We start from the raw sequence: 25,249 nt of genomic DNA, 5'->3' as shown, positions 1-25,249 counted from the left end.
TAGAAGCTGTATTGATAGACTGTGCCATCCTCTGGAATTCTGGATTAGGGCAAGAAACAGCATCATTTGGGAGTTCTGTTGAAAGTTATTGGTTTCTCTGAGATGAATTTAATTCTGTAAATTTTAATAAAACTAGGCCTAATGTCTGCCTGGCTGTCCTGCAATAGAAGGCGCTTTCTACAATCGTTTATTCTTGCACCTCCCTGGGCTCCCAAAGCCTTACCCTGGGAGTGAAAGGAAAACAGCCAAGTGGAAAAGCCACTCTCCTCCCACACTCTGAGGAGGCTTAAACTGGGCATGCCCATAGGGGAGCTGGTGCTGGAGAGCCCTGTCCGCCACCCCTACTCCCCCCAGAGTGGGTGGAATATCCAACCGTCTGCTTCAGAGCCATGAGAGCCGGGTCAGTTGGAATGGGGAGAGATATGGTATAGGAGCTTTCCAGTATTTGTTCTCTGCTCCTAGAGACACCTTGCATTTGTGGGACATTTCATGGTTCATTGAATATTTTCACATGTGGGTCTCACTGAATTCATACCTGAGCTTCATCTCCCCATGAAAGCAGGCCTAGATATTTGGAAATATTAGTAATAGTTGAGTAAATAAATGAATTTTCTACTCATAAAAACCCACTGAGAGGGCCAGCCCCATGGCCAAGTGGTTAAGTTCGCGTACTCTGCTTCGGCGGCCCAGGGTTTCACTGGTTCAGATCCTGGGCGTGGACATGGCACCACTTGTCAGGCCATGTTGAGGCATTGTCCCACATACCACAACTAGAAGGACCTACAACTAAAAATATACAACTATGTACTGGGGGGATTTGGGGAGAAAAAAAAGCAGAAAAGAAAAAAAAAAACCACCCAGTGAGATGGTAGATATTTGCCCATCCCATTTTCTCCAAGTTATTATTTTGAGAAATTTTAAACAGACAGAAAAATTGTAAGAATAGTACTGTTCATCTGAATTCACCAACTATTGAAAATTTTGCCACATTTGCTTTCTCTCTATTTTTTTCCCTTTTTTTGGGAGGAGGTGGGGAGCTGACCAGTTGATGCTTACTTTCAAACATTTTCACACTTTTCCCCTAAATTCTTTAGTATGCATCTAATGCATCTCTTAAGAACAGGAGCATTGTCCGACATAACCATAATAAAATGATCACAGTCAGGATATTAAACGTCAATACAATATCATCTAATATACACCCACATCCAAATACTCCCAGTTGCCCTTTCTGGCTGTTTCTCATTCTGATTCATATTTGATCAATTCCATGCACTCAGTATAGTTATCACATCTCTTTAGTTTCCTTTTATCTATAATCCACAGCCTTTTTAAAAAAATTCTTTCATGACACTGACATTTTTGAAGAGTTCAGGCCGGTGGTTTTGCAGAAAATCCCTGAATTTGGACTTGTCTGTTTCCTCCCGTTTAGATTCAGGTTAAACACATTTTGGGGAAGGAAGACGACCGAGGTGATACTGTAACCTCGGAGCATCACCTCGGAGGCGCTGGATGTCGGGTGTCTCATTTTTGGCGGTGTTAACCCTGATCACCTGGTTAAGATGGTGTCTGCCGGGTTTCTCATTGTCGGGGTACCTTTCCCTCTCCGTGATCAGTAATCTGCAGGATGACATTTTAAGACTTTGAATGCTCTGTTTCCTAACAGTCTTTCATCTCCTGATATTAGCATCCATTCATGATTCTTGATTGTGTCATTTCTACGTGGTGGTGGAGGTGTTATTTAGCACTTTCAGGTTAAAAAAACAGAGCTCAAAAGAAGAGCTGACCAGGCCTCAGGTGCCAGCTGTCCTGCTGTGACCATATCATCATTAGGATCTCCTGGATTATATCACAGTGGTTTATCTTTTATAAGCCACTCATTCTTTGCCCTCTCTCATATTTGCATGCAGGCACTTGTTTGAGAAGTCAGGTCTCTGTTAATCTCATCAGATTCTGTCTTGGATCTTGGGGGAAATCCCTGGAAGCAGAGCCTGAAGGGGGATTCTTGTGCAGTGATGAATTGTGAGAGGCTCTCAGGAGCAGCCTTTGAAGGACTGAGGCATACAGGATGTATGGGGAGGAAACCAGGCCAAGATGTGGGCTCACTGAAGTGCAGCCTCAGCCTGACTCCGCAGGGAGCTCTGGAGCGTGACTAGCACCCCAGAGCTGCCCCACCATGAGGCAAGAAGGCCGCACCTCTCCGCTAGGGATCAGGATGTCTTGAGCAGTAGGTCTGCTCCTGGGGGAGGGCGTAACTTTCTGGGCATGTCCAGGAGAAGGGGCAGCTGTGAGCTTTTGGCAGCTGATGCTCACAGCAGTGGGGCCGTGGGTGCCTGGTCTGGTAAAGGGGATCTGGGGCGGGGCACCAAACAGCATCAAATGCAGGTTCGACGTGTCCCTCATTAGTTCTTTCCTGAAGGTTGTCCCTGATAAAAGCCAATTTGTCCTGTAATAATATGCTATAAACCTCAAATGGCTGGCTGAATAAAGGCATTAGTTAGCTTGGTCATTTGCAAAGACAGGATCTAATTTATGGTTGTTCCTGTATGAAGCCCCATGAATCTTATTCACCGTCTTCCTGTCTGGGCCCTGGCTTTTTAGGCTGAGATCAGTTGTCAGAACAAAGGCTTTTTAACCTTTTGAAACAACTGAGGTGTCAGGATGTGCCCTTCGAAGGAAAGAAGCAGTGTCAACATATTGACTCTCATGAGTGTCAGGGTTGCCATGTTAGAGATTGTAGAATTTGGTCTTGGTAAAATGTCCCCAACCTGAGATGACAGAGATGAAATGTTTCTTTATTTGGGTTCCAAGAATTCTTTCAGTGGCATGTTACCCGCTGTCCCTCTTTCTCCAAAAGATCCCCCACCTGATTGGATCTGAGTTAAAGTGCACATTTTGCTCTCAGGTCTCAAGCAAGCACTCCTCAAAGTGCTCCTCAGATTGGCAGCATCAGCATCACCCAGAGCTTGCCAGAGATGCAGTCTCAGGCCCGCCCCAGACCTGCAGAATCAGACTATCTGGGGCTGACAGTGGGAATCTGGCTTTAACAAACCCCAGGAGATTTCTCACACAGGCTCCAGTGCTCATCCAAAGCAGTGGTCGTAAACTTGGCTGCACGTTGGGATCTCCTGGGGGACTTAAAAAAATTCCAACGCCTGCCTTCTACCCCAAAGTGTCTGATTTATTTGATCTGGGGTGCAGTCTGGTCATCACACCATTTTTAAGCTCCCCAGGCGATTTTAATGGGCAGCCAGGGTTGAAAATCCCTGCTCCAAAGTCGTCTCGTTTACCTTACGTGAAAGGAATCTTAACACCAGCTTCATTTTGAAGAGTTTGTTCTTAGAGCTGCAAAGATTCACTTCAAAATACCCAGAGGCCCTGGAATGGCATTTGCAGAATGAGAAACAGCTCTTTTTTTGGCACAGACTCTCCCATCTGGAAAGTTGTAGCAGAGGTAAAGGAAAACTTTGAGGGGAAACACAATGTAAATCTTGAATGGAAGCATGAGATTCTTTCGATCTGTAGAAAGTCAACGAGGTGAGGGGGAGAAGTTAGGGTGGCAGTCTCTGGCCGACCCACGTGCTGTCGTTGTGCGTGTTATTACTGAGTCTGCACACCCAAAAATGATCGCCTTAAGTTGGCTTCCTCTGTATTTAGTCCACCTTCATAGGAGTGGAGCAGTCCACGTGCAAATAGCACACCTCCTTTCTACACACTCACCTTATATTCAGCTTCATCCTTCATCTTCCTCAATGTTGAAGACTTCAGCCAGGTAGTACATTTGGGTTTAGATGTTTGAAGACCGTGTGTACCCCAACCTAAAGTCGGCTCTTCGTACATAAATGGACAGGTCTGCTGTTCGCACTGGCCACTCCAGGACCAGTGTTGATGACCAACCAGCTCCTTGAGAGCCAGGGAAAGTGGGAGTTCTGAGCATAGTAGGGGGACAGAGACCCCAGAGCTAAGCAGCCTTGGGTTGGAATTTGTACCCTGTTCCTCTTACTGGAGGCATGTCTTTGCCTTGAACAAGTTCCTCAAGCAGCCTGAGCCTGCCGGTCCTCTCCTTGTAAACTGGGTTCCTAGGACCTGCCTTTCAGGGCTGTTGTGAGAAGGAAATGAGAGAATGCTTTTTACAGGGCCTGGCTGACCGGAGACACCACATAGACAAGCCATCCTGTGCTCATGATCTTACCTGTTACCTGCCAAGTTGGACAAACACCAGACCTCTTGAATTTCTAGCTCTGCCATTTCATAGCTATTTATAACTCTGGACAGCTCAGTAACTTCGTGGGCCTCAGTTTCCTCATTTGTAAAATGGGGATTAAATACTCAATAACAGAATTATTGTTGGTGCCAAAGGTGACGATGGAAGTCAATATGATTTTTTTATGAAAATTTCATTCCTATGTCATACAATTCAAACTTTAAAGTGTACAAGTCAGTGGCTTTCAGTATATTCACAAAGTTGTACAACCATCAGCACATCTCATTCTAGAACATTTTCATTACCTCGAAAAGAAACTTTACACCCATGAGGAATCACTGCCCATCTCGCCCTCCTCCCCTGTCCCAGCCAACCACTGATCTTTCTCTCTCTATTTTTGTCTAATCTAGATATTTCACATAAGTGGAATCATACAATATTGTGTCTGGCTTCTTTCATTTAGCATGATGTCCTCAAGGTGCATCCATTTTGTATCATAGATAGTACTTCATGAAAAGAATGAATGAATATTGTGGCTGAATAAAATTCCGTTGAATGGATATACCACATTTTATTTATCCATTCATTAATTGATGGAACCTTTATTTATCCATTCATTAGGTGATGGAGTCTATGTTTCTCATATGACAGTGGAAATGGCTGTTTCCACTTCGTAGCAATTATAAATAATGTTCATATGAGTTTATGAATTGTACAGCACCGTTCAACTGTGAAGTTTTACTACAAATATTAGTAATAAAAATGCCTAGATGTGTGAAAAGAAATAAAATCCAATTTATTTGCATATAATTCAAATGTGGGTGAGAGTGAATGTTTTGTCTTTGCTTTTAGCACATGCCATGGTCATGCTTGTGATATATATGCTATTGAGCTTTAGGACCTCATGGTTACCAAATGGAATTTAACATTTAGGGTTCTGTGCTCAGAGTAAGAAATGTGCAATGCCAGAAGACCAACTAAACAGCATTTGGAATGTTTAGAACCTTTCAAAAACTGGGTTAGAAGTAGAAGTTTGGGTCTATTTAGTGTTGTTGAGTACTATTGTGTACTCTGTTTAATATTAGAGATACAGAGGGAAATATAACATGGTGTCTGCCCTCAGAAAGCTTTCAGTCTGAGGGGAAGACAATGCGGTGGCGATGACAAGCTGGGCCATGTGCTATGCTAGGCCTGGCCTATGAGGTCGTAGGATGGTATCCTTGTTAGGGAAATTGTGCTACAGACATTTGACCCCTGCCAATTCTCTTTCTCCTAGCATGGTAAGACAGAAGGCTGATGGCTATTCCGAGGAAAAGGATGTGAAGCCCTGTCCCCGGGACTCAGGCTATGACAGCCTCTCCAACAGGCTCAGCATTTTGGACCGCCTTCTCCACACCCACCCGATATGGCTGCAGCTGAGTCTGAGTGAGGAGGAGGCAGCACAAGTCCTACAGTCCCAGCCTCCAGGGGTAAGACTCAGAACCACAGGGAGACAGGTTGAGGCAGGCAGGGCTGCTGCTTCCTCAAAGAGAAAGACTTGGAGTTCCAGAAAGTTCTCCCAGCCTGTACAGAGTGTGGTTCCCGGTGTGTCCCTGGGTTGCAATGCAGGGAAATTCTGGACAGTACCGAGGCAGCTTTCTAAGGAAAAGAGCCCTTCAGGATTTGTCTTTCTGTCTTCATCTGCTTGGTTACCATGGGAGGTCCAGGACTCAGAGGATAATAGGGCATCTGGTAGTGAGGAAGAGCTGCTGCCCAAAGGCCCAGGGCCTGACTTCTTGAGACTCAACATTGAGGATGAGCCTGGTTGTGGGGTCCTCAGTTGCCCCTGCTGTATTCTTTTCATTCTGAGCCTGGGAACCCTGCCAGGGCCCAGCCATCCAACTTGAGACCCACCCTTCAAAAGTGCTATGTCCATAGACTTGTCTTCTGTGACTGCTGATGTAATCTTCTTTTCCTTGGGCTTTCTCAGTGGCTTTCCACATGGATCAAAGACCAATTCGGTTCCTTCAGCTACTGCCACGCAAGACCAGTCTCTTAATCAAGACCACTTCACGACTGTATAGAAGTTCCTAAAAAAATGTTATTCAATGATTGGTCTATCCTATGCTGTCCAGTGTTGTAGCTGCTTACTCCATGTGACTATTTAAATTTACATTAATTAAATTAAATTAAATTAAATTAAATTAAATTAAATTAAAAATTCGCTTCCTCAGTTGCACTAGACACATTTTAGAGCTCACTAGTAACTGGTGGCTGGAGGTTACCATACAGGATGGTGCAGGATATAGAACATTTCCATCATTGCAGAAAGTTCTATTGGACAGCACTGGTGTACACCTTCCCAACAAAGGATAAGTACAATAAATCACAGATAAAATAAGACTTGAAACAATACCACAAGAAATAGAAACTAAAATATATGGAGAGGCAAGGAGAAAATTCCATCAGTAGCTGGTCAAGGAATTTCCTAACAATTGGGCACAAAAATAAACTTTTGAGTTCCCTATCAGTCGGAGCCTGTCTGTTATCACTTTTGACTTATAAGTAAGTGAGCTTTTGTTTCTCATATGACAGAAACAGGCAGGACTGGGCCCGGCCCCATGGCTGAATGGTTAAGTTCACGTGGTCCGCTTCGGCAGCCCAGGGTTTCGCCAGTTTGAATCCTGGGCGCAGACATGGCATCGCTTGTCAGGCCATGCTGAGGCGGCGTCCCACATAGCACAACTAGAATATACAACTATGTACTGGGGTAGGGGGCAGGCTTTGGGGAGAAGAAAAAGAAAAACAAAAAAGAAACACACAGGACCGAGGTCTCTGTTGGAACATGCTCAGGGCGACAGGCGCAGATTTGATCATCTTTGTGAAAATTCCTTGACTAGCATGCCGGGTCATAGCCTCTAGTTTGGGTCTGTATGATCAGGACCCCCTTCTGTGAGGCACGCATTTTATGGAGTTTGAGTTGTCTGCTCCTGCGTTTCTACAAAAAATTCTGAAGACAGAGGTTGTCCTGTTGCTAGGCAATAGTTCCCTCCTGGTGTCGGCATGTCCATTCCTGCTGAGACCAGGTGGGGAACAAGTCAGGCGGGGTGTTCTCTCTGTCTGCCTGCTTGATCCCTGAACAGGACCTGCCTGACAAGATTGGCAGGCTGAGGGCAGGGGGAGGACAAGAGCAACATGGATCAGAAAGAGGCCAAAGTGCACCAGGAGAAGCAAGAACGCTGAAGAGAAGGAAGAGCAGGTGCGAGAGGAAGGGAGGTTTGAAAGACCAACCGTGGTTGCATAGGTCCTTGTGGTGCCACCACCCTTAATTATTCTACAACCTAAGATGGGGGTTGGCAAGCTATTTCTGTCAAGGGCCAGAGTTAAATGTTTTTGGCTTTGTGGGTCATACAGTCTCTGTCATGACTAATCAACTCTGCTTTGTAGTACAGATGCAGCCATAGACAATAAGGAAATGAATGAGCATGGCTTTGTTTTAATAAAACTTTATTTACAAAAACAAGTGGCAGGATGGATTTGGTCTGCAGGCCATACTTTCCTGACTCCTGATCTAAGGCTGCGGACATGCAGGAAATAAGCCTAGAGGTTGTGCTCTCCCTGACACCCAAGGCTCAAAGAGAGCCCCACTGGCATAAGGGAATAATACTTCTTTTCTACCAACCAACAGCTGCCTCCCAGCAGTGCTTTGGGCTTTTACCCATCAGATAGTATTTAGGAAGCACTGGCTACAATTTTAGGGTATCCCAGAGACACTGACTCCCAGAACTGGCTACTAGGTGAATCCCATGACTGCCTCCCCATGAGTGCTGGGAAAAAAGAGAGAACTCAAAGGTCTTTTGGTTTCATTCCGTACCAGACACCCAATTCCCACAACCCCTATCCTCCCAAAAAATAGTTTCTTAGAAGCTATTGACTGGACATTGGGAGAGAAGTGAAGATTAGGTGGAAAAAAATAAAGAACAGTAGGGGAGCAGAGAGTACTGTGCCCAAATGTAGAGGAAAGAGGGGAAGTAAAGAAACAGGACAGGATAGGCTCCTTGGAGAAGGGTCATGTACTGCAGAAGGGAACAGAACTCAGCCAGCCTGCTGCCCCGCACACTCTAGGGGGCGCCATTTGATTTGTGGTCTAGGTAAATGGTGCCCCCTGGAGTTGTGCAGTGCAGAGCAGTACAGGGCACACCTGCCTCTGCAGTGATGGAGGCCAGAATGGTGTCCTGAGATCTGTGCTGGGAGTTGGGCTGGCTTAAAGCATGTGTCTGAAGACAATGTTAGAACCTGGAGGGAGCTGTCGGAAAGTAGGTTGTTCAGGAGCAAATGGACCGCCAGCCTTAGTGCTGGCTGGGGCGAACCTCGGAGCACGCCTGCCCACCTCCCTAAGGGAGCAGCTGTTTTCTGGCTCCAGCAGGTTGTTGCTATGCATGGTCCTGCCATATCATCTCATTTTCCATGAGAAGTTAGAAATTCAGATTTTAACGTGAAAAACAAAAATTTCTGCTTTTTCACTGTTGTCAACAAATTCAATTTTCTGTTGTAAATACACCTATGAGCCAAATTAGCCAGTGAACTCCCAATTCTGTGTCTATGGTTTAGTCATGTTACTGTGTTTAGATGGAGGTTTCATCAGCCAGGATTCCCACAGAAGACACAGCTAGGGAACACGGAACACGAGCTGTAAAACAATCACCAAACTGAAAATGCTTCTGCAGACTACCGGAGCTCTTGGCCTCATGGAGCACGTTGTGTCACAGGGAAGTCGGACTCTTTTGAAGCTAGTTATCACAGGAAGGCGTCTGTGGCATGCTCGCTGATGGCCTCTTTCTCTGGCAGTGGAGTGTCCTGTGTTGAGCCTTGCAATTTAGCCATGAAGGGGGTTCTAGTCATGGATGTTGGGTATATGGGAAATCATATGTCCAGGTTCCAACTGTCTGGCTGTTTCCTAAGCTTGAATTTCTTCTCTCTGCTAGATTTTCCTGGTTCGTAAATCCACCAAAATGCAGAAGAAAGTCCTCTCCCTTCGCCTGCCCTGTGAATTTGGAGCCCCCCTCAAGGAATTTGCCATAAAGGAAAGCACATACAGTAAGTGGTCACTGGGTGGTTAGGTCCTGGTTGACTTGAGGGCCATGGGTCTCCTGAGAAGGGGAAGTGGAAAGAGCCTGCACTTTGAGACAGACAGACATGGGTCTGAGTCCTGGTTCTGCCACTTGTTCATTTAATGACTGGGCAGGTAACATCTCCTAGGAGCCTCGGTTTTCTTCTCTGTATAATGTGACAGTAACCTCAGAGAGTTGTTAACAGTTTAAACGGCCTGTATGCAAAGTGTGCAACCTACTGCTTGGCGTACGGCCGGGGCCTAAAAGAGGTTGCCTTCCTCGCCCCCTTCCCAGTTACATGGAACATGGATTTGGTTCCCAGGTTTGCTGATGACTAAGCTGCAGGGCAAGCTGCAGCGATCGAGCCTTTTAATGGGATATGATGCTAAAGCATGTGTCTGCAGATCTTCGTGAATAATCCTGAGCAGACATGTTCCCTCCGAGCAATCACTGTTCAGTCTTCTATGAAATGCAGCTAATCAGAGGCAGAATCCAGCCCTTTGAAAAAATTAACTGGCTGAAGTTTTAAAGGGAGAGTGGTGTTTAATAGCATTGGTTTTCTTTCGCTATTCCACGGTCACTGGAAATGTGAAGTCTTGGGAGGATAAGTTTTGAATTGAAAAGGGAACACACAGTTCTGATGTACTGCCAGCCTCCAAGAAAGTCTCGGAAGCTGGCTCTGGGCCCCAAAGGGGAAGGTGTCCCCGAAATCACAGGTTAGCAGGCAGAGGTGTGAAGGCCTGGAGAGCCAGGTTTGGAAGCCCATCCACTGACTGTCTCAATAGAACACCGAAACCAGGAGTCTCACTTGCTTCTCAGTTTTGACATAAGTAAGCCTCAGTCCCTGCCTTTGAAGAAACCCAAGGTGTTGCCATCAACTGAAGGGCAGATGTGGGGTTACCCTCCGGCCGGAGTTCATAGTCTCACTGAGCCACTGGCCTTTCCCTGAGTCTAGAGGAGACATTTCCAGCAGAAGTGAAACCTGCCAGCCTCTGTGATCAGCCTCAGGTTCAGCAGTAAACCCACGCCCCGCGATGTTTTTTCTCCAGGTCTCCCAAGGTTGCTGATGCCAGGGAACAACTTCCATGTGCAAAGACACATGCGCAGTCACTGAAGCTGGTGAATGATGCACACCAGTTTATTTACAGTAGGATGTAATCAGAAGATAGATTTCAAACCACTGTTTTAAAAATAATAAATTAAATATTAAGTCAAAAAAGGCAATGCTGAGTTGGCTTTTGAAGTCTGCTAGACTAGAAGTGATAGATCTAACTGGGTTTCCGATCCCTTCTCATATCCAGAGTTAACCACGATGAGTCAGCCTGGAGGCCCCTTCCTTCGCCTCCTGCAGTAAGTGAGTTAGCGTTTGTACTTCAAAGCTTTCTTGGTGCTCATCTTAGCTCCCTTTCAGCTAAAGGTTTTCCCTCTCTATTTTGTCAAGACTTCTATCACTTCCCTGTTCCTTTCCAGGGGAATTAAAGTGGTCAAAAGAGCTAATCTGAGCAAAGCGTTGAGCTGGCTATAACTCGTCACCACAGGCCTTGGTCCTACTGTGATGGCCCCTTCCCTGCCTTCCCTGCCAACTGAGGTGGATTGAGAGAGGAAGGACTTGCTATAAAAACATAGATATTTTGTCATAACCTCTGGACAATGTGGTTTAATGTGGTATTTATATACCACCTCCTATTTGTATAGACGGCTTTCACATAAATTACTCCATTTTTTAAAATTTCAGTTCCCACTGCTACCCTTCTGGGAGACAACGAAAGTATTATTGTCCATTTTACAGATGAGAAAACCATGGCTCAAAGACGTTAACCTGCCCCAAATGAGCTTCCTCCCACTTAACTCATTAAATTGTGGCACACATGTGTGTGTGTGTTTGTCTTTGTGTGTGTCTGTCTGTCATGGTATATGGCACAGATGTGTTTTGGAGTGCTACAGAAATACTAAATAAGCAAAATAATACAACATAAGCAACTAAGCAAAATAAATGAGGACATGGAATATTACAAAAGGAAGAAAAATCTCATCTGATTGAGGAAATGAGGAAATATTCACAAAGCTGTGGCTATTTGGAATGTTTTTGGAAGAGTGACTACAGGAGTGACATTTCAGCTGAGATGGCATGAGGAGTGGTTGGCAGATATCTAAGTTGGAGTCAAACCAGTCTTGCACCATTTGGAAGATGTACAAAAGGGCACACCATCTTGTCAGGATATCTCTTCTCGTTAGGAAGCTTGTGCACGTGGCAGTGGCGGTGGTGGGTGGGGACACTCTAAGCAAATGGGTTTTAGAATCTTTCATACTGAATTGAACCAAAAGCTGATTACTGGAAACCTTGTGTTATCCTCCAAGCTTTGTGCACCTTCTGCCTTGCATCTTTACCGGAGGTGACCTGTTTTGGCAAAGAGGACTGTGACCCAGGAGGTCCATCCTTGGAGGGTCAAGGACACTGGGGGCCTTGGTGTTCCCCAAGCCCTGTCAGGTGCTGATGGTCACTCACTCCAGCCAGACTGGCCCCTTGACCCCCACCCAACTTTGTGTTCTGAACTTTGAAAAAAAGGTAGTTGTGCAATTTGAGTCTGTGCCGGTCTGTTTACCCAGCGTCGGAGCATGTGCTCTGAATGAGTCAGGGGCTGAGCTTCTGGGCCATCGACTCTTTACTGGCCTGTTCCTGGCTGACACACGTCCTCCTCGCAGCTGGTTCTGATAAGCCGCACAGTGGTTTGAGAGCACAGAGATTGTCCTCGCATGCAGCACACGGCATTGGAGGGCCTTTCCTTTCCCGGGACGCACTCAGGGACACTCAGCTGCTTTCTGAAATCTCTCTTTTCCAGCCTTTTCCCTGGAAGGCTCAGGAATCAGTTTTGCGGATTTATTCCGGCTCATTGCTTTCTACTGCATCAGCAGGTAAGGCCTCTTCGTCTCTTATGATTTCGAGCACCTGCTTGGTGTGTGCAATATAATCAGCCTGTAGGTTTCTTGATTAAAGCGGGGCAGAGGGATCTGGGAGGCTTGCTTCCTATTAGATGTCCCTGGAAGAATTGGCAACTGAATTAAAATGGTCACCAAGTCCCTTGTGCCGGGCTTCAGATCAAAACAACTACCCTGACCCCTCAAAGGTAAAATCTCATTAATGTGATGAAATCAATTAATGTGATCATGTCTTCAAGCTGCTCCCATGGCTCCTTTCACTTAGACCTATCAAGCACCAGAAGACACACGCATGCACACACCTACACATACATGCACATGCGTGCACACACAGAAAGGGATCAGTGATGCAAACCTGTAACATTTAAGGTCCTTGACAATGTTTCTGAAACTCTTCAAGGGATGCAGTTCATTCTAGAAATGTGGGTTCCTTAAACCAGCCCATAAATCTTGTATCCTTGTCCTTCAGGCCGGCTGGGTGCTCATGCCCTCTTCACAACTAAAGCGACTGTTTTAGTCCATGTGAAGTTAAGCCAAAATCCCCTCTGTTAACGGGGCTCAGGAGGGTGCAAGCTGTGGAAGCGTTTTTTCTTTGTGTCTAGCCATAACAGTTTTTCAAATTGAGTGTTGTGTCAGTGGTTAAGAGTCAACCCTTTCTCTGCAGAGATAGACGGTGGCTCCTCCTAGGGAGTGGAGCTCAGTGGGCTTCCTGTGCTTTTCTGGATCTGTTGCAGCCATTCCAGTGGGATGGGCATGGTTACTAGGGTTGTTTCCACAGATCACTGCTCACAGCCTGTGATCATACTCGGAGGCTGAGAAGCTTGTTGGGGATTGGTTTATTTTATATTAATTTAAGAGTCAAGTTATTTCTCAAAGACTGAGTTAAACATTCGTTGTACCTGTTGGAGTAGACCCTTCTGGGAGCAGGCACTAACCTGTTTACTCCCGGAGGTCCCCAGGGCATCTGAAGCCACACAATCAGTGGCCTGAGGGCTAGGAGGCATTTTCTGAGGGGGAATCCAGCGCTACTTACCCGCAGGAAGAAACCGAGGGGCTTCACCTAGAATGGGACCAGAACCCTGTGAGTGCCCCCGAGGGCACGCCACCTGCCTGGAGGTGGGCAGGAGCCCTGGCCCGTGTGAGCAAAGTGCTGTCCAAAGAGAAGAGGTCGGTTAGGAAGCCCCCACTGTCCCCAGGGATCCACACCTGGGCTAGTGTGAGGCCGACCAGTCCCTGGGAGCGAATTTCAACACTGACATGACAGTCAGAGGTGACATTGGCCAATGTTTATTCTTCGTAGTTTGCTCGTTGATGATTGTGCTGTTGTTATGAAAGATTGTTAGCCCTATAGAACAGTATTTGGCAGCAGTGCACAAAAGATACCATCTCTCCCCCGAGTGTTGGTATAGACTGGAATACCTGCTGTCCAGGGCTGTGTGGTGATTGAAGGAGATAAAGGACATGAAAGCCTTTTGTGAACTACAAAGCATGGTACCAATATAAGGTGCTTTCAGAAAAATCCTGACGTTGACATTTTCTGATTAGGGAGACCTGAGATTCATTGTCCTATTTTTTTTAATGCAAAGTTTCTTGATGTTTTTGTTTCTCTTTTTACACTATATGTTACTCATTTACCTAAATCTATGTACTTAGTAATCAGTAATTGATCTGACTCAGTCTTATCAAAATATTTTTGAAATGTTCTAGTTGGTTATTAATAAAAGAGAGAAAGTGATTAGATTGTCAGGTCTGGTTTCACACAGAATGCATATGCCCATATGCACTAGACTAGAGAGTTCACGGATCAATATGCATACGATTTGCCACATCAGGAAGACACATTGAAAAGTATAGTTGAGAACACAAATAGTGATACAAACCTTGACCACCAATGCCTAATAGCTCTGCCAATTTGGTGTAATCAGTGTAGAGCAGAGCACTGCCTTGCAAACTTTTATGCGCACTAGAATCACCTGGAATGTTGTTAGAGTGCAGATTCCGATTTGGGGGGTGTAGGGCAGCACCTGAGATTCTGCATTTCCAGCAGGCTCCCAGCTGATGAGGCCGACCGATGCTGCTGGTCCTACAGCTACTCTTTGGGTAGTGAGGAGCTAGAGGAAATAAAAATTATACTGATTAATTATTAAGTATAATTATAATTTCAGGGGCTTTCTATATCTGTGCTAGGCACCATACGTACATTATTTCCAATCATCATGGCAGCCCTGAAATTAGGATCGTGGAGACACTGTGGCTCGGACAGAGTGAGAGGCTTGCCTACAATTCAGTTCAAGTAGCAGATATTGGACATTTGAACCCAGGCCTGCCTTGATGCTGAAGCGCATGTTTTCCCACTGTACAGCACAGCTCCGCAGATCGCGGGGCCTGACACAGCTGGGTTCCCATCCTCACTTCATCCTGCATTGGCTCTGTGAGTGGGAACAGGGACCTCCTCATCGATGTCCTCCTGTGCGCCTGACCTGTGGGATGGGGCACACTGAAGCTCTCTCCCAGGGGCGCAAGGGGCCCCACATGAGTTACAGTGCTTGGTGCAATGCAATAGTAGGTGCTCAATAAAGTTAGTCTCCTCCCCTTCAGAAATAGGACATGTGACATTAAGAAAATCTAGATTGTACATGTAATAAAACTCTTGGGTGAAACGTTTATACCTAAGATGGCTTTATTTTGTCTGTTATGTAAGTTTTAGAATCGAGCCCCTTTCCTTAACAGGGCATAGGTAAGAAGGAAGCGCCCCTTTTGTGCGTGTGTGTGTGTGAGAGGAGGAGGCACTGAATGTACCCTTGGCTGGCACAGCAGGAGAGGACTCATGCCCAACATCTAATTTTCTAGTAGATTAAGGCCTAAAACCACCCATTAGCGAATGACAGGTGTGGTTTCCTGTCATGTATGTCATTAAGAAAAACCAAGACCAGTGGTGTGATGTTTAGGTTCCAGGTACTGCATTGGGCAAGGTAAAAGCTTACCATAAAAATAGCTTGGTTTTGTCATATGTGGCTTTTCCCTCAGATTGTCTAAAGAAATTAGATTTTAAATAAGTTGGGACAGCCATAGAAACATGTATTAGCATGATGTTTTGGCGTTACAAAGTTCTAGTTCCCCTTATCTTTACTAAGATTAGTATCAGGGTCACCACCTCTCCCGGTCCAGCAGCAGCTTTTACAAACACTGCCGTCCCCTGGGGCGCCACCTGCTTCATCAAGAACAGATGCGAGTGGACAAGAAGGAGATGCTCCCAACGTTTGGGGGCAAACAACAGGGTCTCCTGGAAGAGGAGGTGACCCAGGCTTGCCACCTCAGGAAAGAGGCACCTCCTGGCTGCCGGCTCCTAGGCTTGGTGAAGCCGGCTATCAGAGCCCTGGTGACACACTCACATTTTTCTCATGTTTTGCTCTTTGCATTGACCTGACTAATTTGTTACTCATTGTCAACAACGTCAAGGGTTCCAGAATTCTCCGGTATCCAGATTTAATCTGATTCAGCCTAGAATGTTGCCTAATCTTACTGTAAACAACTAGTTGTTTGGGATAGTTATTGTTTTCAATGGAAATATTCAGGGCATCTTGTGTAGGCAAAATACAGGCAGAAGCTCCAAGCTTTGTCCCTCACTTACTCCAGCCCAGCCACAATGGCCTTCTTGCTGTTCTTCATACCTGCCAGACCCTCCCCCACCCCGGGGCCTTTGTACCTGCTGCTCCCTCTGCCTGGAAATTCTTTCCCTTGTGGTTTACTCCCTGGTCACTTTTAGATCTTCAGTCAAATGCTACCTGCTCATGGGGCGCTCCCTGGCCGACTCTCACACTTGAACACATTATTCCCCTTTTGCACGTCATTTTTATCCATGGCACACATCCCTTTCTCATATATTCTATAAACTGCATATTTGTTTATTGTCTGTTGCACTGGAATGAAGCTCCATGCAGGCAGGGATTTGTGTCTCTTTTGTTCCCAGCACCTGGAACAATGTCTGGCACATCATAGATGGCCATAAGTATTTGTTGAATGAATGAATGAATTCTTTCTTTGTAAGACTAATTCCACCACTGAAAGAAGAACTCCTTTTCGGATAAATTACCATTGTTATTATCCATTCATTCATTTATTCAAAACACACTTTCTCCCTGTGTGTACGGGGCGAGGCATTGTACTGAGCCCTGTGGGGTACTCCCCAGTGCTTAGAGCAACTTTCTAACCCTTGTGTATGAAAATGAACAAATGTTTATTGAGTCTGCCTTTACACTTTCAAAGAAAGCAGGAGGTCGTGGTCCATGTGTTTACTAGTGGTGACTCTATCGCCTGGCCCTGGAAGGACCCTGGTGCGAGCTCAGCTCCTTCCTGTTGGGCCTGTTGGTCTGCGATGCTGTAATGCGTGTGTTTGCCGGTCTACACATGGCGCCACGCTGCTTGGGGGAAGGGTTGTTACATGAGGGACTTTAGATTTGTCTTCCCATTCAAAGCATGGTCCGGGGGTGCAGCAGCATTGCCGGGGAGCTTGGCAGAAATGCGAAATCTCCAGCCTCAGCTAGACCTCCTGTGAATCAGAGTATGCAGTATAACAAGATCCCAGGGATTCACGTGCACGTTACAGTTAGAGAAGCGCTACCTTAAGACATGAGGAAATTTTGTTTGTAGCACAAAGGACCGGGCATGGGCTTTGGCTGAAGACGTCACAAGTACAGTCAACAGATATTCATTGAGAACCTGTAGTGTGTAAGGCACTGCGTTAATCAGTCTTGGTTTAGGATTACACATTCCTGCCCAGGGAGTTGAGGCCCAGCATCTAGCAAATTAGTACATAATATTTTATGTGTGTGACAGATCCACCAACATAGTTAGCGATGTGGATATTAACTCTAGATACATTTTAGCTACCCAGGAAGGAAATTTGGACCTCGCTACAGATATTGAAACCACGTGGGCTTGTCTCTCAGCCTGTCCCGAGTGTGTTAATATGGGCAGGAATAGTATTCCTACAGTCCTATCACTAGGAAAGATAAGTTCCAGTTAGGGTTGATGTGGTGTCTCCTTGGGACATTTTACATAATTTAAGCTGAAACATCTCGAGGATGGAAATGAAAGCAAGGGATAGAAACAAGACATGTAATTACAAATATTCTCTTTTTTGAAAAATCAGGGACGTTCTGCCGTTTACTTTGAAGTTGCCTTATGCCATTTCAACAGCCAAGACTGAGGCTCATCTTGAAGAACTAGCCCAGCTGGGATTAAGTAAGTGGGTGCCCCTGCAGGTCTCTTTTGAAATGAATGCGTGGAACAGAGTCAATGTTAGGCTGGCTGATGATACATCATTACATCAAGAAATAATACCCATCTCCATGACAAAACTCTGCCTTCAGGTCCACAAGGTCCCTGAATCAAACCTTCTAAGAGTCTTTTTTAAGTCTAAGGTTGAACCGACTCTCAGAGGCAGGTGCTGGGTTTGCCTGGGTAACTCCATAGCTGCACAGTGTCTCCCGGCAATGAGTTTGAGCCACCCAAATGTCCGAGTCCTAGTTCTACATGAACTTCTGTCAAGTGTCGAGTCTTTCCCGTCCGTGGCATCCTGCTGGGGAAGGGCAGTGCTTGATAGAAAGGGGAATCCAGCGCAGCACATCTCACGTGCCCAGGTTTATTCTGGAGGAATGCACGGGCACTGACGGCACTTTTGGGCTTTGAGGAATTTGACAGCACAGGCCTCTAGAGTAACATCTGTCTCACTTCCCCTCTTGATCATCCGGCCCTGGTGTTCTGGGCCACATCCCTTACCCTGCCTGGTGTCCTTGCTCCAGCCAGCTGGGCTTTTCTCCCCCCTCCCGCCCCTTTCCTGATGCCCCTACGCCCAGCAGCGCACGGCCGGGCAGTGGTTGACACTGGATCAGGACATACAGCTCACCCAGTTTCACTTCTTTGTCCCCTTGCCCTGGGGAATCCTTGTGGGTTTAACTTTTGCAAAAAAGTTTTCCTCCTAGATCAGAAGGGGAAATTCTCTTTAAGATTTTAGGGCTTCAGTCTTCAGCTAGATTACCAAGCAGGCCATAGTCATTGAAGGGAAGTTTGGGCTTCTGAAGTGCAAGTACCAGGATTCCTAGGACCTAGGGAACTATGATACTGACCCAGCAAATAAAAATATATGGGTTCCTCCTTTGGCATGTTTTTCTCTTAATCTAAAGAACTTGTTTTGAAGTGCGTGCCATTGCCAGGGGAACCTGCGAAATTCAGAGAAGCCTGGAGGTAGATTCAGTTTCCCTTCTGAAGCTGGGATTGCTTCACAAGAATGGCCACATGTGTCTGAGGCCTGGGCAAATGGCTGATAGGATTGGGAAACAGAATCCTGGTAAAAAATATCAGGGCTGTATAAGTGTCCCCACTGAAAAGTTACGCCATCTCTTGCAGTTGAATTTTATACACCTTTGGAGAGAGTTTAAAATACTTCCTGAATTTAAGTTAATATAATCAACTAAATTGTAGGCCTCTGGAAGTCACGCACCAGGTCTCAGTTCTCTCTGGTGACCTCTTTCCCCGTAACTCCAGGTGCGGTGGTCAGCATGCAGGGTATGCTTTGTGCCAGGGCTGAAAGATGGAAGTATCCGGGACAGCGCTTGTGCCCTACAAAGATAAAGGCAAAAACAGCTTGCTCTAGTGGCCATTAACCGGAAGCAAATGCAGTCTAATTAATATATATTCAACTTGTAATTGTCAATGTGCACATTATCCATTTTGTGAAGAGCCAGCACTTTTTAAAATTCTGTACCTCATTTATGGGTTCGTCCAACAAATATTTCTGGAGGGTCTGCCATGTGGCAGACACTGCCCCACACCAAGGGTTCAAAGGTTAATCTGTGTCCAGCCCCCTGCTTCCCCACCACTTAGGTTTATAGTCCACTTGGGAGGAACGCGTACATGTGAGCTCAGTGTACTAAGCCTTATGAAGTCTTACAGTAGTGGCAGAAGTCTGAGGAGGACCCAAAGAAGATGGGAACAGTTCCCCCGAGACACTGTCCAATAAAAACACATATAAGGCAATCCAATATGTAATTTAAAATTTTCTAGTAGCTACATCAAAGAAAATTAAAAAGACATAGGTGAAATTAATTCTTGTAATTCATTTTATTTAATGTAATATATCTGAAATGTTATTTCAACATATAAGTAATATAAAGTATTAATGAAATATTTTACATTCTTTTTTTCATATTAAGTGTTTGAAATCCAGTATGTATTTTATCCTTATAGCACATCTCTATTCAGGCACTAAATTTTCATCAGGAATACATGATCTGTATTCAGATTTCATTTGATGTACAGTCGAGAAAGTAGATTCACATACCCAACTTCAGAATCTACTTAAAAGTTTTCCAATAACTGGATTGAGCATCAGTTTTAAAATTTAAATTGATTAACATTAAATACAATTTAAAATTGAGTTCCGGGGCCAGCCCAGTGGCACAGCGGTTAAGTTTGCACATTCCACTTTGGCGGCCGTGTTCACTGGTTGGATCCCGGGTGCGGCCCTATGCACCGCTCATCAAGCCATGTTGTGGCAGGCATCCCACATATAAAGTAGAGGAAGATGGGCATGGATGTTAGCTCAGGGCCAGTCTTCCTCAGCAAAAAAAGGAGGATTGGCAGCAGATGTTAGCTCAGGGCTAATCTTCCTCAAAAAAAATAAAATAAAATAAAATTGAGTTCCTCCACTGCACTAGCTGGATTTCAAGCGCTCAATAGCCACAGGTGACTGTTGGCTCTCGTGTTGGACAGCACAGAACTAGAGGGAAGGGAAGGAAGGACAAGAGAAAGCAGGTGACTCAAGCACCAGTCTCAGGCACGTTGACAACACAGACAAGGCAGGGCAGGGGCTCGCAGTGGCAGCCTCCCCCCAACCCCCCATGACCAGCCATTCTTGGCCCAGAGGAAAGGAACCCATTTTAAGCAAACACAACAAGGCAAAGCTATAGAGAGAGAATAACCGATTCCAAATGGAAATTACAACAGACAGCACTCATCACCACCACTGCCTCCCTCCGTTTGCCTGGAAAACCGAGACTCATCTGTCAGAGGAGACACAGGCAGTGTACTGCATTAAGCAATGTGCACTACTCCAAAGCGTTGAATATGCAGAGCCATGGTAAGGAGGCCGTAGGATTTGGGAAGGATAGGCAGCAAACCACAAAGATAAATGGTTGAACTTGCACTTAGCATTTACATAACTTTGCTGTCTTTTTTTGCTGATGGGACCCATGTGTGTAATTTCCCTCCTTTCAGGGTTTTAATGCTGAACGTGTAAAATCCCAAGCAGATTGTGTAACATCCCCCAGGCCCAGCTGCCAGTCCTGTCCATTAAAGGGGAACTGCCAGGTCCTCCGCGAGGCAGCCCCGGAGCAGTTGACTGGAAAGGCTGGTGGTGCTTTGCCATGGACCCAGCTTTTGTAAAGCAAGTCTGTGAGCCCCGTGCCCCATGGCCTTTTCTGAGCTTATACTCTAACAATGGCCCTTATTTTTTTCCTCACCTGGGAAAAGGCTGGGCTGGCTTTGTGTGTTGGCCAAGCCATTTATTTCCCAAGGGCTTTGAAGGTGAAAAGCCCCTGGAGCCTTCCAGGGAGCCCACAGCTGGGCCTGGCAGCATTTCTGCCCTTTCCGGTAAAGGAATGTAATTAAAGCAGGAAAAAAAAGAAAGAAGAAAAAGAACAACACCCAAGCATAGCGCCTCCCCCTCCAAAGACGTGTGTTGTCATGCAAGTGTGCTTTTTTTAATTTGTGAAGGAATGGCCTGAGTGTACTGTATTTACATTCTTGTGTTCACTGATAATGACTTTCAGATTTTTGGAGCTCTCCAGCTGACAACAAACCCCCAAACCCTCCACCTCCCCATAGGCCTCTCTCCTCAGACGGTGTCTGCCCTGCCTCGCGTCAGCTCTGCCTTATAAATGGAGTGCATTCTATCAAAACCAGGACGCCTTCGGAGCTGGAGTGCAGCCAGACCAACGGAGCCCTGTGTTTCATTAATCCTCTCTTCTTGAAAGTGCACAGCCAGGACCTCAGTGGAGGCCTGAAACGGCCCTGCACAAGGACTCCCAACGCGAATGGCACCGAGAGGCCTCGGTCCCCCCCGCCCAGGCCCCCGCCGCCCGCTATTAATAGTCTGCACACAAGCCCTCAGCTGTCCAGGCCCGAAGCCCCGGCGAGCATGCCAGAAACAGTCAACCATAACAAACATGGGAACGTAGCGCCGCCTGGAACGAGACCAGCCCCCGTGCCTCCACCCCGGCTGAAGAAGCAGGCTTCTTTTCTCGAGGCGGACGGCGGCGCGCAGCCCGTGACCAGCGGCCGGCCGCGCGCGGGCCCGGAGCGGGAGCGGGAGCAGCGGGAGCGGGCGCGGGAGCCAGAGCCGGAGCGGGAGCGGGCGCGGGCCCCGCCGGAGGAGGCCCCGGGGCGTTGCACAAGCGCCCAGCCCGGCGCCTCTGAATCACGGCCCCCGTGGCATGGAGGCCGGCAGAGGCTGAGCGACATGAGCATTTCCACTTCCTCCTCCGACTCGCTGGACTTCGACCGCAGCATGCCGCTCTTTGGCTACGAGGCGGACACCACCAGCAGCCTGGAGGACTACGAAGGGGAGAGCGACCAGGAGACCATGGCCCCCCCCATCAAGTCCAAAAAGAAGCGCAGCGGCTCCTTCGTGCTGCCCAAGCTTGTCAAGTCGCAGCTCCGCAAGATGAGCGGGGTCTTCAGCTCCTTCATGACCCCCGAGAAGCGCATGGTCAGGAGGATCGCTGAGCTGTCCCGGGACAAGTGCACCTACTTCGGGTGCCTGGTGCAGGACTACGTGAGCTTTCTGCAGGAGAACAAGGAGTGCCACGTGTCCAGCACGGACATGCTGCAGACCATCCGGCAGTTCATGACCCAGGTGAAGAACTACTTGTCTCAGAGCTCGGAGCTGGACCCCCCCATCGAGTCGCTGATCCCTGAAGACCAAATAGGTAAGTACCCCCTTGGCCTTTTTTTTTTAATATAAAAAAATACAGTAACCTCGTAAGACAGTGCACCCTGTGTTAGTTATTTTGGATGAAGTTTTCTCCGGAGTTCGAAACAGCAGCACACTCCACTCCCTCCAGGATTGGAAGGGAAACTCGGCTCTTAAGCAGACCTCACCTTCTCCCTGCCTGGCTGCTGCGTGCTGGGCTCAGAAATGCTGTTTGGAATGACTGATGGGATCTGCAGAATGATTCTACTCAGGTGTGGAGATTGCCTTCTAGGGTCCAGTTGCCCACCTGATTTTGTGCTGTGTCTGGGTGACACAAAAGTGCGTCTCTGCAGACTGTGCATGCCTAGAAAGATATTTTTGCTGCCGTCTGAGAGGCATGGGTGTTTCGTGGGGGAAGGACACTTTTATTGAGATATAGTGTATGTTCAGAAGATGCAGAGATCTGGGTGTCCAGCTGGACGAGTTTCCACACTGAACACAGCTGTGTGACAAGAACCAGCTCAGTAAGCAGAACACAACCAGCGTCCTGAAGCCCCGGGACCCCCACCCTGTCCATCTTCTCCTGAAAGGGTAGCTGCCTTGCTGGCGTCTAATCCCATAGAATTCAGTAAGCAGCAGTGTTTTCGAGTAAGCAAAAAACCGGAAAGGACAAGTTTATTTTGTGTACCTTTAAAGTAAGTGACAGTGTTTGGAAGTCACATGAAAGGTGTTTTCTCTGAAGTCCAGGGGAAATACTTTCTTTGTAACCTCACTGAAGGGCTGGAGTGTTAATCGTTACTTTAGCCAAGGAAACATTGAATTTGGCAAGCTGTCTTTTTTTCCAGGGTGAAAGTGTTGACGGGATTTATTTATTTCTTGAATTTCAGAAGGTTGAGTCTAAAGGGCTGATTTCAGAGACCTCATTCACTGGGCAGCAGCAGCCAAAAGAGCTACCACACGTTTCTAGGCTGTTCATAAAGCTAAAGCCGAATCTCTTCTTTCTGATTGGGTCTGTTTGTCGAAAGTAGTAAACAGTGTGTGGTAGAGAGTGGGCTCTTTCTCTTTTCCTCTCTTTCTCCTTCCCTCCCTCTCTCTCTTTCTCCTTTAAGTGAGTTTCAGCAGCTCTTTGATTTTCTCACAAAAGAATCAAAGCCTTGTTTGTTTTCTTGTGGTTTGAGCCCGGTTGGATGGGCGTGGTTAGAGCTGGCCTGTTACTGAAGCGAGGGGCGAGGGGCGGGAAGGAATGTGTCCTTGTGATGTGCCTTAGGGCTGAAGGAGACCTCCAGGACAAGGCAGAGCAGCCACACAGGCCAGCTCTTTCCCCCATCCTACCAGAGCCCACCTCTTGGGGAGACCAGCTCAGATGTAAGATTAACAGGGACCCCCAACCTGCACAAGAAGCTTCCTCTTGGGGGGGGGCCCAGGGGAAGAGGGAGGCAGTTGCTGATGTCAGCCCTGAGCTATGTGGCGGGTAGCACCAACCAACCCACAGAGACAGGGCTTCCGAGGGAACAAGGGCCTTCCCTGCCAGTACTGGTCCCGGGAAGCTCCTCTGCCAGCTTCTTTTGGAGTCAAGTTCAGATATGGTACTTGCTCTTAGAGTGCAAGGGCTCATTTTCTAACCAAAACTAAATATGTACTTTGCTATTCCAGAAAGACTCAGCTTTTCATTTAAAATCTAAGGTCACAACAAGAAGGGAAGCTGTCACCTATAGAGCCTCTCATATGAGCCGGGTAGCCTGTCCAGGTGATTTCCGTGGGTCCTGGCTCACCCCCGGGTCGCAGGCATCAGCCTCCCTTGTGGAGTGGAGAAAGGCAGGGCTTTGCCAGGTAGAGCCCTTTGTCTCAAGGCCACACCAACTAGTAGCTGGCAGGTGCAGCATTTGAACTTACTTCTGTCAGATTCACAGCTCATGTTTTTCTAACCTCAGCTTTCTGCTGCTGCTTGCATTCATGTTTTCTCATCAGAAATTAAGGGAAATTGAAAAAGAATTGGTTTTTATTATGTTGTACATCTAAAACTAATACAACGTTATATCTCAATTTTAAAATCTTAAAACTTTTTTTTAAATAAAAAGAAAGAAATTAAGGGGAATTGGAATAGTAGGCCAACCCTTTGTTGGGGCAGCTCAGACTAAAGCTCTTTGTGGAGGGCGTGGCCTTCCCAAGCTTTGCTATGCTTTTTTATTGGTTTGTTTATTTGGGTTTTTTAAACTTTTGCGTGAAAGCAGGCACTTCATCATATCTGTTGCTTCCCTAGGGAAGCCGTCGTTCTGTTTTGCAAAGCACAGTGAATGCCTGACTGGGCTTTTGAAATTAAGAGGAAGGTGAGCTGGGGCAGAGGTTAACCTGAGAAACTCATCACGAGCCCAACTGGAGGGAAAGAGGTGACTCTGATTATTAGAAAACCAATCCCCTTAAATGTGCTCCTTACTGGATTAGGACTCTGACAAGAAATGGACTCAGTCTAGTTGCCTGTGTTTTACGTATTCCTAAATGAAGGGCTCTCTAGTTTACTAAGGACTTGTTAATACGGTGACTTCCTTGAGCCTCATAATCAAGTCAAGGTTGGTTTATTTGTGTAGATGTTCTTCAAGTTTTGCAGATTGAAGAACAGAGGCCAAGGTGTGTAGAGTGACTTGCAGAGGGTCATGCTGCCAGTGAGCAGGGGGAGCTTGCATTCAACCCGATCTTCTCTCTCTCCATTGTGTGTCATTCTCACCACGTCTGACTTCCTGGGAGGATGTCATTCACTTAGAATCTAATTCACTCTGAATGCCACCCCCGGAATCCCAAGCCTCAAATTTGTTCTGAACAGGTGTCTACTAGTGCTCGTAAGGCTTTTCAGGCATGCCAGTTGGGGTTCTCTGCTTTAAAAAAATCTAGTCTGTCCTCCTTTCCCACAACTTCAGAAGGAGATATGAGGAGGGATTTAAATTTAAAGCCAGAGTTACGGAATGTCCATCCCGAAACTAAGGAAGTTGGAGGAGGCAATCCATTGGTTTAACCCCTGTAGAATTATAGCTATCATTCGTATGTGAAAAA

General features: G+C 46.6%; 1 protein-coding gene across 26 annotated transcripts in view; it reads left to right on the top strand.

The window, feature by feature from the left end:
- Nucleotides 1–25,249, top strand: part of RIN2 (Ras and Rab interactor 2) — a 217,286-nt gene that overhangs the window by 170,693 nt on the left and 21,344 nt on the right. For all 26 annotated transcript variants that reach the window (XM_046679289.1, XM_046679278.1, XM_046679290.1 and 23 more), the window contains 5 exons: nt 5,481–5,673; nt 9,169–9,280; nt 12,135–12,207; nt 17,384–17,475; nt 21,063–22,220. In XM_046679289.1, coding sequence (XP_046535245.1) covers nt 5,481–5,673; nt 9,169–9,280; nt 12,135–12,207; nt 17,384–17,475; nt 21,063–22,220 — 1,628 coding nt within the window. The remainder of the gene's footprint in view (nt 1–5,480; nt 5,674–9,168; nt 9,281–12,134; nt 12,208–17,383; nt 17,476–21,062; nt 22,221–25,249) is intronic.

This window comes from Equus quagga, chromosome 12 (genome assembly GCF_021613505.1).
Source record: "Equus quagga isolate Etosha38 chromosome 12, UCLA_HA_Equagga_1.0, whole genome shotgun sequence".
Classification (NCBI taxonomy): domain Eukaryota; kingdom Metazoa; phylum Chordata; class Mammalia; order Perissodactyla; family Equidae; genus Equus; species Equus quagga.
The sequence above is the reverse complement of the archived record's forward strand: the minus strand, read 5'-3'. Positions and strand labels throughout refer to the sequence as shown.